Below are 17,726 nucleotides of genomic sequence, written 5' to 3' on the forward strand. Positions count from 1 at the left end.
AATTAACTTATCAAACTTAGACATTTCGCAAATAAGCCTTTTATATATCATACATGTACCAGTCTTTATACATCATACAAGTGTCAAGATTGATATTTATATACTATTGTTTATACAAAAAATATATTATCTTATTGCAAATGGACATGTATATACCAGTGTTCAAGAAAGCGCTAGGCGCTAATCGGGCGGCGACCTAACGCCTAGCGCCTAGAACGACTAAGCGGACGCCTAGATTATTAGTTAAGCGGTTTAGGCGTTTATAAATTATAACAATATATTAAATATATGTAATGTTTTATACTTAATAATAGTAAAAACTATTATGTATATATGATAAAAATTATTTTCATAAGAATATATATTAAAATATATTAATTATTATAATTTATGAATAAAAAATTATATATTATTTATTATTATAATATTGTAATTATCTAGGCGGTTTAAAGAGTAATCGCCACGGTCCTATAACGCCTAGCGCCTAAACGTCGCCTAGGCGGCCGCCTAAACCGCTTTTTAGAACACTGGTATATACTGTCAATTATTTTAGTGTAAAAAACACTAAAAATTCATTTATGATGCACTAACTAAATATTTTCAATTGCAATACAAAAAATATCAAATTCACACTAGAATTAGTGGAAAATTTGGCTAGAAATAATCACTGATCTTGATCAACGTTTAATGTATATATCATTCCATCAAATTGGCATATCCAATATATAAGTGAATAAAATATTAAAAATATATCTTAATAATAAATTTTCAAAAAAAATATAATATAGAATTTTTGTTTATTTAATTTAAAATATAAATAAATGATTCATATAAAATAAACGCAATCTTCATATTTTATCATTTATTTTTTACTACTCATAAGTTTCCTTTATTTTAAGATTTTAAATTAATTATGTTTTGTGTAAATATTGCAAATGTTAAAATTATTTGGTATATATAAAAAATTGTGGTCCATATAAAAGGGAATAATATAGTATGTTACTTTTTGTGAAATCTGTGTATTTTAAAAATATCATTTTGCTTACTTGAATATCTAAAAGACATGTTAACATTATCTTTTCTGGCAAAGATATATGAAAAACTAATACTACGCAGAAACATTTAAAACTATAATCAATTTTAAATTTTGATTATAAAATAAAAATAAAAACAGCCGCGCAGACAAGTCAAAATGTTTGTTTTTCTTATGTTTTAAGTTGAATTTTATATTATGTTTACTTATACTATTTTTCATTTATCAAAATTATTATATTGAGTTTGCGAAAAGGAGAAATTATTTTACAAAAAAAAAAGAAAAGGAGAAATTATCAGATTATTTCCCTTATGTGACGAGGTTTTATTTTTATTTTCATTCAAAATTTTGATAGCAAACACACAAAAATCCCCTAAGATTAGAAATCGATCAAATAAAAATTATAAAATGACGTAACTTCTTAATAAAACAAAGCAAACAAGTAGACACAATCTGTAAGTTTATGAATCTCATAAAACTATACAATTCAAACATACTCTAACCCAAAACTCCCATCTCATTCACAACAACTAAACCCGATCCTTTAAACCGGACATTTCCACCAATCTGTTTCCTAAACCGGACGTTTGCCACAGCCAAGGCTCTTCTCGTGTCCTCATCTCCAGGTGTCTCCATCATCAAAAACTCATAATCTTGAATGGCTTGTTGCCATTTCCCCAACTGAGAGTAAACCAGATTAACATTCATTACAATCACACCAATTCTTAATTTCAGTACAAGTACGGCCGGTTTATATAAACCGGTTCTTGAATTGACATTTAAAATACCTTCGCATAAGAATCCGCCCTGCGCCGCCTCGCCTTCCGGTACGATGGTTGGAGATTGATGGCCACAGTGCTATCTTCTACAGCTTTCTCGTACAGACCAATCTTGAATCTTGATGCAGCTCTGTTACATAGCAAGAGGGCATTGTAGGGGTCTTGGTCAAGCCCTTCCGTGTAAACCACGCTAGCCGCTTCAAATTTGGACGCATTGAATAGTAAATTTCCGCTGAGTCTCGCCTCAGCAACCGCTCTAGCTTTTCTATCCACTACGTTAACATCTTCATTGCTCGGATCCAGTCGAGCCGCTTGCCTTGACGCTGTTACTGCATCTTCAAACCTGTCCATAAAAAAAAAACAACATGAGTCTCCGCCACGGCTTAGAAGTAATGAAACGTCGAGTTGTTTGCAAGGGAAATGAAAAAACGGCAAGGCATGAGATGTGTTAGTAGCACTGACCTTCCCGCTGCAATGTAGACCTGAGCTCCGACCATTAAGAGGTAAGAAGTAATGGAAAGACCAAAGATCTTTATGTAACAATCGATATCAAAACGTTTTATTCCTTTCTGGTACACATCATATGCTTCTTCTTGTCGCTGAAGATGCAATAGTGCCTCGGTTTGGAGCGCATAGACCTTGATATTGTCTAGTCGTTAGTACATAAAAACATTAGTTATGATTTGAAAAAGAAAGAAAAGCTAACCCTTGGAGAAGAATCTGCTCCACATGATATCATAAAACAAGTCTCATTCAACACAACATTCCATTGCTTTGATCTCCGAGCTTCATCACACCTCCTTAAGCATTTTATAACATCTTCAACTTGTTCTATATGTTTTGTCTCTGTGTATTTTCCAGCTTGGTTATAGTGGCACAAAGCTTTTTCAGCCTCACCCAATCTGGATAAAAAACAAACAAAACTCATGGTTCAATTTGACATTTGTAATTCTAACCAATTATAGTTATTAGAAATGTGAAAAGAACAACGCACAATAGATGAATAAAAATGCAGGAAAGAAAACTACACCGATTTAACCCAAATTGGATACGTCCACGTGCATATATAAATCTTATTATTAGAGATCATTTCAGAATATGAATATGTCACGTCTAAAACTCTATTCTAAGGAATTCGCGGGTTTAAGAACCAATTAAAGTGACTAAGCAAAATATTACGGTCTACATACGAGAGAATCTGTATAGTCTGTACAGTTTGGATCACGCTAGATTCAAGGCATACCAATACTTCCAGGAACCAAGTAAGGAATAAATAAAAGAAAACAGAGTGAAAAAAGAGTCTACCTGAGTTGGAGAGAAGCGAGTCTTTGATGAGCTCTCTCGTAATTAGGGTTTAACCTTAAAGCTTCTTCGCAAGCATCGTAGGCTTCCAAGAGACGACCAAGACTGATCAAAGCTGCGGATTTGTTAGACCAATACGTCGGCGTTTTAGGGTCAGCTAATATAGCTCTCTCGTAAAACACAAGAGCTTCTCCAAACCGTCCACGACAATACTCTTCGTTTCCCATTCTCTTCAGAGCCTCCGGAGAATTTCTGTAGTTTACCATTTTGCCCTCCCACCGACTACTCGTCTGTGCCACGTCGGTAGAGTTAACGGCGGGCTGTTGTTTCACGATGATGTTTCCCATCACGCCGTTGGGTGAAAACGTCTTGCTCTCTGGTCTTGGTGAAGCCGACGACGACAAAGATTTTCTGGCCGAATCTGATGACTTTCTTGGTTTACTTTGTGAAGAAGAGTCTGTTGATTTTCTTGGAAGGGTTTTAGGGTTTGTAGCGGTGGTTGACTTGGGAGGCAAGTAATCTTTGGTCTTGCGCTCTTTCTCTGGCAAAGAGGGTTTCCGCCTGCGAGGGCTCCAACTTTCGAAAATACAGCCAAGGAGGCTCTCACAACCCAATCTTTGACTAGTAGACATGTTTTTTGATTTCGCCATTTTAAGAACAAATGAATTTGAAATCTTTCAAGAAAGATAAAGCTGTGTGAAGATGTTGAGTGAGAAGGTTTATGAGTTGAAGGTGAAAGCTGTTTAATGTATTTATATACTCTGTAAGTCTAACCAGAGAGTTACTGTTGCGTTCTTTACGAGAAACCAACTTTTTTGTCTACCTTTTGCTTTTGTTTTATAAAATTCGAATATTAGATTTTAATTTGATTTTATGGGGTCGATTCTTTAGGACATTTATAATGATAGGAATACTATTGGTCCGACCCCACGTTGAATGTTTATTGTATTAATTGATAAAGACGAAAGTTGCAATAGATTATTCAAATATGTTTTGAGACTAATGGAAGATTAAAATAGCTTTCTTGCCATTTGTTCTCAACATTGACGGTAATGATTAATACATGGACAATCAAACTTTTAATATAAACGGATTAACATAGAAGGATAGAGCACAAGACTTAAAACCTTTAGTTGGAGTGGTGGACAAATGGGTAAGTGCAATAACATGATTTATATACAAAAGTCAACAATTCTGTTAGTAGTTGTTCGTGCCACATAATTAAATACTATATCCACGCCTTACGCGGAGTAAAATATTTTATAAAATATATGTTAAATACGTATAGGAATGGTTGTTTAAGTTCCATTCGGGTTTGATTCGGATCTATTTAGTTTTCGAGTTTTCGGGATCAGAAATTTCATCCATATTCAATATTTATAAATTTCGATTTAGGTTTAGTTCAGATCTTTGATAGTTCAATTCGCATTCGAATACCTCATTTAAATTATTTTAAAAATTTTAAAATTCATTTTATGCATTAAATTTCTCAAAATCTATAAACAAAGTAATATTACATTTAAACTTGAATAATATATGTCGTAATACCTAAACTTATTATATATATTGGTTTGGTTTGGTTGAATAGTTGGATAGATTTATTGTAATTATTTTTGGTGTTTTGAACTTTTGATTGTACTTATATTTAGCTATTTTGCACATTTATTTTTGACCATTAATATATATTTTTAAGTATGTTTGACAACTTAAAAGTATCTTATATATTTTGGATGTCTTTAATTTACATTAAATCTAAAAATAACTAATATATTTAGGTATATAAATATATTTCAAATATACTCGGTTATCCAAAATATTTCAGTTCGGATCGATTTCGGTTTCGGTTTTCTAAATAACTAAAATTTTAACTTGTTGGAATATTTAATCAATTACGGTTCGGATTTATTATTTTGGGATTGTGTTCGGTTCGATTTTTTGGATTAAGATTTTTTTCAGCCCTACATACATATATGTATTTACATATAAAATGCATTTATTTCGTATGAAGTATATATATATATATATATATATATAAGACATTGTAAAAAATATGTAAAAAGGGTTTAAGACATCATAATTTATTTCAAAATATATACCTAAATTTCCACAGTCATATATAGAATTTTAAATTCGATATTATATCTAATATTAATTTATAGTCATTTAAAAAAATCAAAATATAACATATAAGAAAAAAATCTAATTTTTTATTATACGGTTAATGTGATTGTTTAATATCTTTAAATAATAAAAACTCAAACAAAAAGAGTTAAAATACAAAAAAATGTTATCAAATATATATTATTCATAATCGTTAGTTGTCATTTATACGTTAATCATAATAGGTAATCCGTAGTTTTATTTAAGAAAATACGAGAATATTTTTTGTATACTATTTATTAATTTGATAGTTAGTTTAATAAAAAAAATATAATATAAATTAAGATGTATAAACTTATTTTTCTAAAAATTCTAAATTTCATTCTCATATGGCTATAAAACAATGTTGTAATGTTTTTCAATTAATATATATATATATATATATATATATATATATATATAATGTATATACAACATTAAAGGTAAAACCTCTAATACCAGAATTTATTCTAGTTTCCACACAATAGTCTGACTGAGTCTAACTTGCCTTAATTATTTTCGTGGATCACATGATTTACGTTTATTCTCGTCAAGAATTATTGACACACAGAAGAAATATGTTGCCTAAACAATACTAATCAAAGTAAGTCCAATGGCATGCTTTTATAATTATTCTAGATACAAAAGGGTAAATTTAAATGATAGTTGAGGTGAGCTGTAATGGTGACACATATACAAAATGACATATATATATAAATAAAATACTAATTAAAGGTTATTTTTCTATTTTCCTTCTCTTTTAATAACAAGGGGATTTTTGTGATTGTTCTGTTTAGATTAATCTATCTCATATTCATAGTTGTTTATTAGTATTAAGAACAACAATTTTTGGATAAATATCTAAACTGTTTTGAATTTTCTAAATGGACTCCGATTATAAAGTATCGTGCAACTACTTCGGCTCTCTCTCTAGTTTTCCACTGTTTCTGCAAACGCCACCGTTTCCCGGAAAAGTGAAAATGGACCTCCACCGTAGATTAAAATGCATGGCCGTAAACTAAAAAGAAAAAGAAACAACAGAGACAAAGAAAGCCTAAGACGATGACCGGACCGGCGGCGGCGAAAAGAGCCGGAACCGCCGGCCGGAGACTGCGACCGTACCGCTCCCATCTTCGGTATTGGTCGCCGGCTTCTGATTCCCACAGAGGTGTTTGGGCTGAAAGTAGGGTGATTCGTTATGGTGATGGGTGGCTGAATTCGGAGGCGATCTCGGCGACGCCGATGGAAGCTCTCTGAAGTTCAGGCCCTTGAAGATTGACGCCGAGCCCTATACCTCTAATATTGTCGTTGGAGGTGATTTCGGCGTCCTTTGGTCTATTCCCGGTGATTCCGGTAGTTCTGATGTGGTTTGGTTCAGTTCAGCGCCGACCTCTGTATGGGATGGAGTTGGTGTCTTGTTGCTCCGGTGAAGGTGCAGTTTTGGCCCCGGCGGCGAGCTCGAGCCGTGTGAGAAGACGAAGCACCTGCGTCCGACACGCGTCTCTTAGACGGTTGTGGTTTCAACACGTGGAGGTGCGTGCTGCGGGGAAGCGGTGCAGCTGTTGGATCACGTTTTTCCTTTGGGCTTCGAATTTTGTTGTTTGTGGGCTTTCGGTGTGTGTGTGTGTTTTGTTTTTTTTAGTTTGGGCCGGGTTTAGGCCTTTGTAATATATCACTCTTTTAATAATATCTTTTTCAGATGGCAAAAAAAAAAAAAGTATCGTGCAACTATTTGTTAATTAAATCCTATAGTTATCAATAATGCTCTGCAAGATATGATACCACTAGATTTTATTTTGTCATCATACTACTAGTTTTTTTTTCATACTACTAGTTACATTCTGATAAAAATCCCAAACGGCATTTATAATGTTATAGTTATGAAATTGTGGTAATTTGTCTCTGTCTATCAACTTATCGTAATGGGCCTATATTACACTAACAAATAGTGAAAAGTTAAAAAACAAAAGGCCAATGTTTAATGGTGCTTTACAAAAAGTAATTGATGGAATAATTAAGTTTATCCTCTGAAGCCTCTTAAAAAAGTGAGTGACTGATAAATAAATTGATAACACTAATAAACTATTTGCTCTTTCATTTATTGTTATAACTATACTATTTTACCTCATTTTTGTTTGTTTTAATAACAACCAAATCCACTCAAGCTGATTGGCACACAAAAATTTGTTGAAAATCCGCTAAAATATTTAAATATAATAAATGTGAGTTTTTTTTTCTTAATTGCGACTTGTACGTGGTTAAGTTAGGAGTGCACATTCATTTTCATATATATATTTTTGTGACTAAGGGCTTTCAACATTTTCATATTACATATAGTCTCTAGCTGATATAAAGGTAGGACAATAACGGTTTCCCTAAATTTTGTTGTGTTCGCGTGCCGCTGTGTACGTTCGTGTGAGTCTGTCCCGGCTTTGTCGGAGATCTTTTACTCACAAGGCAGCTTACTTTGTTGTGTGTTTTATTTGGCTTTAACCGCTCCTTATTTCTGTACTCCCCTGCACCAACACGTATAGTTCCAAATTATTTGGCTAATATTCATAAGCTAAAGCAGAAATTGAGGCTTGTATCAAAAATCAGTGACATAGATTCTTTCAAAATGAGTTGATGTGTCATGTGTATTGTCAGCAAATTAGTATGTTGAACGTATTTTTGTTTCTTAGTTCTTTAAATAGATAGGTATTAGGTCTTCTTGTTTCTTTAGTGCATGGTTTCAACAAAAAAAATAAAAGTAAAAGTGGATGGAAATTGGAAGGAATGTATTTTTGGCTGCCGACACCTTAGAAAACTCGTGCTATATAAGTAGAAATCTACTTCGAATAAAAAAAAGAAAAGTAGAAGGATAAAGCTGTGAACAGCCACGTAACGTGATTAAATATTCTCTTAAATCTCTCGTTTCAAAACATTTCAACATAATATACCAAAAAAGTATTCTGTCGGCTTATAATCTCATAAAATCGATATACTCGATTCTTTTTTTCTTTTTGATAAGAAGGTTAATTTCATTAACAAGTAGTGAAGGATGGTACGAGTTTTACTTGGATCAGAGTCTGCTACAGAGCAAAAAAAGTGTTTAAAGCCCCAAAAAGTTTTTTTAAAAAGACTCATAGAGCTCTAGAGTGGTATGAGGACATACTATGCATCACTATGTGGCGGTATATAGCCATAAGACTAGTCTAAATTTTGCTTTGAAAATACGGATGTAAATTTGTAAGGGAAAATTGTCTTTAGACAAAAAAAGTGATAAATATGTCCTATTAGTCTAATCTTTTTTTTTGTACTATTTTTTCTTCTAATACTCTTTAGTATTTTTTAAATTAAGTAGTTTAACAAACAAAAGAAATTCAAAATAGTAAATATAGATGAAATTCATATATTTATGTATTGATATTTTTTTCAGTTCTAAAATATTTAAATCATAATTTCATATTTTATTCTAAAAATAGAATTGATATTCTACATAGTAGAAAACATAGTCCACTTTTCATTGAATATATTATGTTTAGAATATGTGTTCTACGTAAATAATAGTAATCTAAAAATATTTGGAAAAACACATTCTGCGCTTAATCTATCGTTCTAAAGTCTGTAAAAATTAGAATTTACACATTACTATAAATCTAAAGTTGTAAAATTCAGAATCTACACATTACTGTAAATTTAAAATTAGTATAAATCGATTTCAAACATGTTTGATGTATTCTATGGATAAGGATAATCAATTCCAAAAATATGGAAAGTGAATATTTGGAAATATTCAGTTTCTTTAAATTTACTAATTAAATCTTTTTTTTAAATAAAAAAATCTTTTTTAATAGAAACTCGATATATGAAAAATAGAAATCGATATTTTTAAAACAAAAATAGAAAATCATTTTTTAAACAAAATGTGATTTATAAAAAGTAGAAAAATCGATTTATAAAAAATAGAAAATCGATTTTCTTTTAAAAAATAGAGAATCGTGATTTATAAAATCAATTTTAAATTAAAAAAAATCGAAGTTTAGGATTTTTTGGATTTTCGATATTTTTTAATTACTTTGGTTAAAAATTATATTTTAATATTTAACAATACTTTTTAATTGTAATTTTGAAATTTTAATTGAAATTTGGGGCAGTATTGGCATTTTGAAAAAAAAAATTAATAGTACATATAATATATGATCTATTAGTCTATTAGAACATATTTATTATTTTTCTTGCATAAAAAAATCAATTTTCCCAATTTGTAATACATTGTTGATAGTTTCACAAATAACTAAAAGGTGGTCAAATTTTCTAGTACCGCAGGCTAAATTTGTGAAATTAAGAACTTAAGGTTTATGTATAAATCATATGTGCGACGTTTTTAGATAATTATAAACGCGTCGAGTTCTATGATTATATCATTGATTTTTTCCCAACGAATACATTACTGGACTTTGGTAAGTTAATTAATAGTCTGATTGACGACTAACGATATTCTACCAATTTGGTAGGCATGGCAATATATAATACGCATGGCCCTTGGTTGTATACAAGCGCATAGATGTCATACCTCTTCCCTCACTCAAATCCCTTTATTATTAAAGGAGAATCAAAATAAAAGAATAATCTTATAAAGGTAAATTATTTACTTGTATGTTATTTTGTATATGTGTGATGATGAGAGTTTTTTTTCAGTCGGTTTGATTTTAACTTTTTCATAACTAAACTATTTACTAAGAGTGCCAGTGGACTACTGAATTTAATAATTTAACGATGTTTGTTTTGTATTGTTATACCAAATTTACTTGTAGTTTTCTACACCTGATTATAATCACGGTTTCTATTATATGTATGCAATATTTATGAATACATAGTTTTCTTAATATTTTTTAGAGATTTATTCGGGATAAATTAACAAAGCCGTCGAAATAGGTTTAGCCCATTTTAAGTGTCTTATACTCCAAACGAAAAACAAACTAACCAATAATATCATTGGCGATAATATAGTAATATATGTTTTCCAAACATCTATGCACTTGCTCTGGCGGGAGCACAATGAGAGACATCATGGCTCTGTTCCTGTGGCTACTGTATCTGTAGGATTCATTGATCGTCAAGTGAAGAACAAGTGTTTATCCATCTCAGCAATTGAACCACAAATATGGAGCTTTACTGCAGCTTTGGCTTGTTTCACAAGCCTAACATTCTACCATAGTGTTTGAGTTTTATTCTGTTTTAGGATAAAGTTCTTAATTTTTTTTAAATGATATACAAAAGCATTTTTTGAATAAATTTAACATTATATTCAGAAAACAAATACTATTACTATATGGTAAAGCACCAAAAGATGCATGATCAGGTGTGTATGATAAACCTTTTTTAATTTGCTATCAAAAATGAAAAGACATCAACCCACCAAAAATTCTTCAATTTCACTAGAATTTTAAAATAATGTAAAATCAAATTTACAGACAGGGTATCGGAAGCTTGTATATATTTGCGTTATTATATATTTCACTGTACCTAATTTCCAGTTTATTTAACTCAAGACGTAGATCAGTTCTTAGTCCAATTTTTTTCCTGCTTTACAAAACAATTCCTGCCCTATATATATCTACGTCCAATTTTTTTCCTGCTTTACAAAAAACTAGATCTTGACCCGCGCTTTAGAAGCGCGGAATATTTTACGATGAAAAATTTCACTAATAACTTAATAAATATTTTGGTATTTTTAAAAGAGTGTATATTTAAAATATTTTTGCATTTAAAGCAGTTTTTTTAAATTCAACCCGATTGTGATTATACGGTTAATCCGGAGATCTGACAATTCAATTTTGGTTTTTAAATTATCCATATTAAAAAAAATTACTAAAACCCGAGACTAACCGATTGAACTGATGGATGACCGATATGTAATCTAATTTGATTTAAATTGTAATTGTTTCATAATTTGTAATCTTATAATCCAAATTTTAAAGTTCATTATTTTGCAGTATAAAATAACTAAGATAAATTATTGTATTGTTTGGAAACATTGATAGTAGTATAAAAAGTATATTGTTTGGAAACATTGATAGTAGTATAAAGAAATAAGTATATTGTTTGGAAACATGGATAGTAGTATAAAAAAAATAACAATAGTGATTTAATGTAGGTTTAACTATAAAGTATAAAAGTGTATTTAATTTAAAAACTTACAAAATAAATGTTAGGTCCAATAGAATGTTTCTGTTTTAATAAGATAGATTTTCCTGCCCTATATATAAAATAAGTACACGAGTTTAAATCAGTGGCGGATCTAGACACATTTTTAATTGGGGGCAAACTACAAAAAATAACAAAAACAATTTTGAGTTGGGGGCACATTTTATGTTTTTTCATTAAACTGCATACATTTTCATCAAATCAGTCAAGCTTATTCGAAAAAAAATTAAAAATAGTAGGGGGCACGTGACCCCGTACCCGTGTACGTACGTCCGTCCCTGGTTTAAATATGTTATTTTATATAGTATAGTCTTTATATAAACCAATGATAAGAATCAGTGCCGGTGTAACATTTTACACTGTCCTAATCCAATTTTTAAATTATGCCCTTCAATGTTTTTTTCCAAAATTACAGATATTAATATAAAAATAACTAAAGCTTTCATAAACCAAGCATATCACATCAAATTTTTATAGAAAAACAGTAAACAAACTAAAAATATAATTACATTTTCCTGCAAAATCATTTACTACTAAATAAATCCTTAATCATATCAGTCTTAGTTAATCCATTTAATCTCATGTGTAACATAGTAAACCACAAATAAATATATATCAATTTTAATATCAGAAAATTTTTTAGCTACGATAATCGATATTAGAATAGTTAGCAATACATTAAGCAATTTATGTATTTGATAACAATCTTACATTATTCAACAAAAAAAATAATTTACTAGACTTTGTAATTTTTTTTATGTTAATTATCATAAAATAATTTAGTCATGTAAACATACTATCATCGACTATTTCTTAATGCATATCATTTTGAACTTTTCAAGTCTAAACACTATGATTTCAAATTATTATAACTAAAAATGTTAGTATTATATTAAGTAAAAAACTTTATCAATTTTGTTAATCTATAAACATTAAGAAAACAAATTTGAAATATGCCTTTTTAAATTGGATGCCGCAATCGATGGTTTGGGTGGCTTCCCTTCTAGGCCGGCCCTGATAAGAATACGCACAAATAGTCTAAAATGATTATTTATATAGCATATCTATGTTTTCCGGCAGACTATTAAGAACTCTAGTGTATTTCTATTGCATCAAATTGACATAGTTATTGCGTGATGCATTTATTTGACATTATCAACATATCTTCTCAAACCTAATCCTTTGGGCAAATCAACTGTAATCAATAAGAGCATATATCATATTTATTGTTCATCGTCACATGCATTTTGTATTCAAACAAATAATTTACTCGTATAAACTTCACGTATAAAATTCTTCAATTGCATATACTTAAATTTTGCATTTATAATCGCTTCAAATTATTTAATGAGAGCGGGTAGACATGTACTGAATATTTAAATCTACCACCAGGAAATAACAGCTAATTTATGTGGGAATATAATTATATTAACTGATGGAGTTAGAATTATGATTCCATCTAACCCCTATAGTTTAATCATGTTATTGACATTTCCTTGTAGCTTTCAAACACATGTTTCTTTATTTTATATGCTTCAGTTTTTGAAGTTAAAGTTTATAGTACGAAATAAATTGAAAGGAGAAGTTTCAAAAAGAAATAATAATAAATTATAAAGGAAGAGACATAAATCTTAACTTTGGTTGCATGCATGGAGGAGGAGGGGATACGTTGGGAGCTTTAAAAGCTTTTTCTCCAATCCTTTGTTAGTTTATAGCAAGTTGCTATTTTTCTCATTTGTTATGGACGTACGTAGTATTGATATTTCAGTGACATTTAGGTTCTATTTATGCATGAGTTTAAACTTCAAAGACTAATAACCGAATAACCGATATTTTCAACCATAAATTAATGTGTTACATACTGTTAGTCTATTACTAGTTGAAGTGTCATCAAATTATATGCACTAACGCAAAATAAAAATGTCAATTACTCCATCTGTTTCATACCAAATGTCTGTTGTATTGTAAAAAAAAAAATTCGTTGCAAAATAAGTGTCGATTTAGTATTTTTTTATGTAGAATTTATTAACTTGATTTTTCAGTGTATTTTTTTATTGGTTGAAATATGAGTAGGTGTATAAATGATATTTTTATATAGAATATATGAAAAATTAAATGATTTATTTATATATGTACAAATGTCTAAAACGACACTTAATATGAAACAGAGTTTTATATTAGGTAAAACCATATATTGTCTACTAAACACACTAAACATTTTGGTTGTTTTAAAAGTAAGCACAATCTATGAAACCCTAGCTAAAAGAAAAATATATGGTTTTACACGTTCGGGTTTCTAATTTGACATGCATACTATCATATGATCTCCTTTAGAAAAATAACAAGTTAAATATACAAGTGAGTTATCTTTAATTCATACTAATTGAGGTTTAGGTGCATACTAACATATGATCTCCTTTAGAAAAAATAAAAAGTTAAATATACAAGTGAGTTATCTTTAATTCATACTGATTGAGGTTTAGGTGTAGACATATTTATTCGGAACAGAATAATTGAATCATATCCTAAAAACAAGGTTCAGTTTGGATTAGGATCCGATGATCAATTTCATGAACAGATCATATATTTCTAGAATCCAAAGCTAGAACCAAATCAATATCTTAATTTCTTTCGGACGGGATGAGGTAGCTCTACTGGTTAGAGCCTTGGGGGCCAATTGTTATGCTTCCGGGTTCAACGCCAGCCGGAGGTGAACTGCCTCTTCCATGTCACCATTAGTGGTACTGGGCTTCGGCCCAGGTTAATACCCTCCCGGGTGAAGTGGACCGCTGCCTGACCGGGCCCAGAGACTGACCCGCGAAGTGGGGAACCCTGGATTACCAAAAAAAAAAAAAAAAAAATCTTAATTTCTATAATATAGTTTATATACTTATAAATATTAACTATATTTAGTTTTAAAATGATCAAATAATTTTAAAATATTATTTATAAATCAAAATACGCTCCAAAAAACTGAATTATCATAATACTTTTTCCAAAATATTTAAAACTATTTGAATTATCTTAATTTTATCTGAATATCAAAACCGAACTGGATCTGAGTGGGATCCTAAATTGTTTTCGAAATTAGTCGATTTCCAACTTTGTTACCCAAACCGAAAACCAAAATATTTTTTTTTAAATACCACAACGGATCCTAAACCTCTAGAACCGAAGAACCAAAAGAATCAAATTGTAACTGAATCGAGAACCGAATGCCTAGGGCGAATCGAGGTGGAGCTACATATATCGAATGTAACCGTTCTGATCATCATGCATATTCTGAAAACAACCCTTCATGGATCCTTCTCTCAGTTACATGGATTTGTTCTTCATCATCACCAAAACAATTCTATATATTCGGTCTAGATGGATTCAGATCACTAAGATGAGAGAAAATAGAAGTTGAGAATTTATGAAGAAGCTAGCCAAAAGAGCCGGAAATATAAACGAGAAAGCTAAGCTCATGACATGGGATAAGAGGCCATTGCAAATCTTGTAATTGTTTTTGTTTTCAATTTGTACTACTACTATTAATTAATGAATTAATATATCTAATGAAAAACATATTCCCTTTGTTTTATATTAAGTGTTGTTTAGACTTCTGCACACGGATTAAGAAATAATTTATTTTTTTATATTTTCAATATAAAAACATCATTACTCATATACCTACTCATTTTAACCAATAGAAAAATAAACAGGATAATAAAATTAATAAATTTTGTAATGAAATCTTAAAACGACACTTATCATTGCAGAAAAGTTTTCTCTAAAACAACACTTAATATGAAACGGAGAGAGTAATAAAGTTGTGCGGAGGAAGTTAGTTAGTAATGTGTGTTAGTATATCCAAAAGTGGGAGTAGGAGTTAATGTGAGTATTAAAGTGGCATTCATCAACCTTCGCTTCTCCCATCTTTAATTCTCTTTATTGCCTGTCCATTTATTGACCTCAACTCTTCTTCCTTCACATACTCTGTTCTTATCATCATCATATGTGATGCATACATACATACATACATACATACATACATACATGATCCATCCACCCAGATGACTTCACAACAATCTGTATTTTGGTTCTATGTAAGAACATAAGCCAGGTAATGATGATGAATGATAGTGATGACAATATGACATTGATGATGGTGGTATGGTAGAGGAGAAAGGCCACAACAGACACAAAAAATTGGTTAGAACTTCACATCTAAGCCTTTAAATGAGACTGTTTGGAGTTATTAAACACACCCAACTTGGAACTCACGTATCATGCTTCACATTACTTCCCCCTCTTTTTAAAAAAAAACTTCTCCAAAAATAAAAAATATCCAATTTTAAAATGCAATAGTAACTTAATATTTTAAATTATACATCTACTTTATCAACCATTTTAAAATTCTTATATATCTATCTAATTCATTTACTCCAAATGAACCGGTGGAGACAATAACTCCCCTGAAGATGTTCCTACATGTGTATAAATAGAGACGATCTTCACATCTTTAAACATCTATCTGCTCATTTCCTCACAAGAACAAAGAGAGAGTTTAAACTTACCTTATAATCATAAATTACTCAGTGGAAATAGAGACTGAGGTTAATGGTTTCTCGACAAAAAGGAACCCTCTACTCCAGAAAGAGGGATTTTACAATCTATGAGGAAGAGTTTCACAATTTATTCAAGAAGAGCAAACAAGAAGATCCACCACAGGGCAAACTTCAGAGCACTAAGTTCAATGAAGGACCAAAATCAGAGAGTATGAGATCAATTACCTTAGATTTTGAACTTCATCTCAACACCTCTCTACCTTCAGATCGGCAGAAACCTATGGAGGCTGAGGTATGCATTAGTTTTTTTTTTTTGATATTTGATTCCTTATGTGTTATGGTATGCACATAAACATGCATCTAAAACATGAATGCTTATATTTTCAGGGATATTCGAGAGCATCTGAGGATCATAGTACATACCCCAAAGATCCGGTGATGGTCGGACGTCCTAAGATGAGCTTAGACCTTGAGTTGAACCTTTCACCTTCTTACTCACCTTCAATAACCACAACGGAGATAGATGAATCCTCAGATCACCAAGAGACCGCGTCACCACCAAAGGGTAAAAAATTGACAAGCCCGAGCATGAAGACAACAACAAGTGGGACAAGGTTAAACCGATCACTGTCTTGGCTTGCTTTTGAAGGCGGTGATGATGATCACAAGGAACAAGAGATGGTAACAAAAGTATGCATGAAATGCCACATGCTGGTTATGCTATGCACATCAACTCCTGTTTGTCCTAACTGCAAATTCATGCACCCACATGATCACAGCTCTACAAAACTGTTTAAACCATCAAATTTGCTGAGGCTTCTGTGCTAGGCTCTTCAGTGGGTTAATGGATCAAAGATATTATTATTTTTTTTTTTGAAGGAATAATATAAGGTAGAGACTAGATAAGGACAAAGTTATGTATATACACAACAAGTACCAAACATTTTTACTATCATGCTTCGTATGAAGGATATTAAATCTCTTTGTTCATAGTTTAGATCTCTCAAACCTATTAGTATTTGCATTAAATTGTACCTGAGAAAACACGTACACAGAATGATACATGTATATTAGAATTCCAAACTAAACATTTATGGGTACTGACTATAGTTATGTTGAAGGTTTGATGGGCCTGAGTTTTGCAAGTATACTTTTTTGGAGTTATTCTTGGATTTGGATTCACCTTTAAGATGAACTTATAAGTTCAATAATCAATATAATTTTTTTATTTCATATTTCATATTAAAAAAAAAAACAAAATATTGTCGAGTAATATTATGTTTTTGAAATAAAAAGATAAAAATAAATCTTAATATTACTTAACCCTAGATATATGTCAACAGCAAAATGCTAAACTCTAAAACTAAATCTTAAAAATATTAAATTCTTAATCTTAATCTTTAGATTAGGGCTGGGCAAATAAACCGAACCCAAAAATTCGAACCGAACTCGATTCGATAAAAATGAATCCGAATCGATCCGAACCCGACATAAATACCGAATGGATTTTGTTTCATGGTATTTCGGGTTATGGGCATTATCCGAACTGAACCTGAATCTAAATGGATATCCGATAGAATCCGAAATATTCAAAATCCTAGAAATATCTTGTATCAAACATGATCTCAATTCCTAATATATATTCAAAATAAATTAAGATATACTGAACATATAAAATACTTATCTATTACATGAAGGTTGGTGGTTCTATTACATGAAAATTGATGGTTAAAT

General features: G+C 30.7%; 2 protein-coding genes across 2 annotated transcripts; one reads left to right on the top strand and one right to left on the bottom strand.

The window, feature by feature from the left end:
• Positions 1 to 1,428: 1,428 nt before the first annotated feature.
• Positions 1,429 to 3,847, bottom strand: LOC108814908 (inactive TPR repeat-containing thioredoxin TTL3-like). The gene is made up of 5 exons (XM_018587555.2): positions 3,118 to 3,847; positions 2,519 to 2,714; positions 2,275 to 2,450; positions 1,822 to 2,155; positions 1,429 to 1,714 (listed from the first exon to the last, which is right to left on the bottom strand). The coding sequence occupies exons 1-5, from the start codon at positions 3,762 to 3,764 to the stop codon at positions 1,532 to 1,534; spliced, it is 1,536 nt and encodes a 511-aa protein (XP_018443057.1). The 5' UTR covers positions 3,765 to 3,847; the 3' UTR covers positions 1,429 to 1,531.
• Positions 3,848 to 15,908: 12,061 nt separating this feature from the next.
• Positions 15,909 to 16,984, top strand: LOC108816162 (uncharacterized). The gene is made up of 2 exons (XM_018588733.2): positions 15,909 to 16,284; positions 16,380 to 16,984. The coding sequence occupies exons 1-2, from the start codon at positions 16,045 to 16,047 to the stop codon at positions 16,818 to 16,820; spliced, it is 681 nt and encodes a 226-aa protein (XP_018444235.1). The 5' UTR covers positions 15,909 to 16,044; the 3' UTR covers positions 16,821 to 16,984.
• The last annotated feature ends 742 nt before the right edge of the window (positions 16,985 to 17,726 follow it).

Source organism: Raphanus sativus, chromosome 7 (assembly GCF_000801105.2).
Source record: "Raphanus sativus cultivar WK10039 chromosome 7, ASM80110v3, whole genome shotgun sequence".
NCBI lineage: Eukaryota > Viridiplantae > Streptophyta > Magnoliopsida > Brassicales > Brassicaceae > Raphanus > Raphanus sativus.

Coding starts and splice junctions, on each gene's coding strand:
- LOC108814908 (XM_018587555.2), bottom strand. CDS start 3,764: ATGGCGAAATCAAAAAACATGTCTACTAGTCAAAGATTGGGTTGTGAG. Junction 2,715..3,117: donor CTCGCTTCTCTCCAACTCAG/GTAGACTCTTTT, acceptor TTTTTTATCCAG/ATTGGGTGAGGCTGAAAAAG. Junction 2,451..2,518: donor GAGCAGATTCTTCTCCAAGG/GTTAGCTTTTCT, acceptor GACAATATCAAG/GTCTATGCGCTCCAAACCGA.
- LOC108816162 (XM_018588733.2), top strand. CDS start 16,045: ATGGTTTCTCGACAAAAAGGAACCCTCTACTCCAGAAAGAGGGATTTT. Junction 16,285..16,379: donor AGAAACCTATGGAGGCTGAG/GTATGCATTAGT, acceptor TTATATTTTCAG/GGATATTCGAGAGCATCTGA.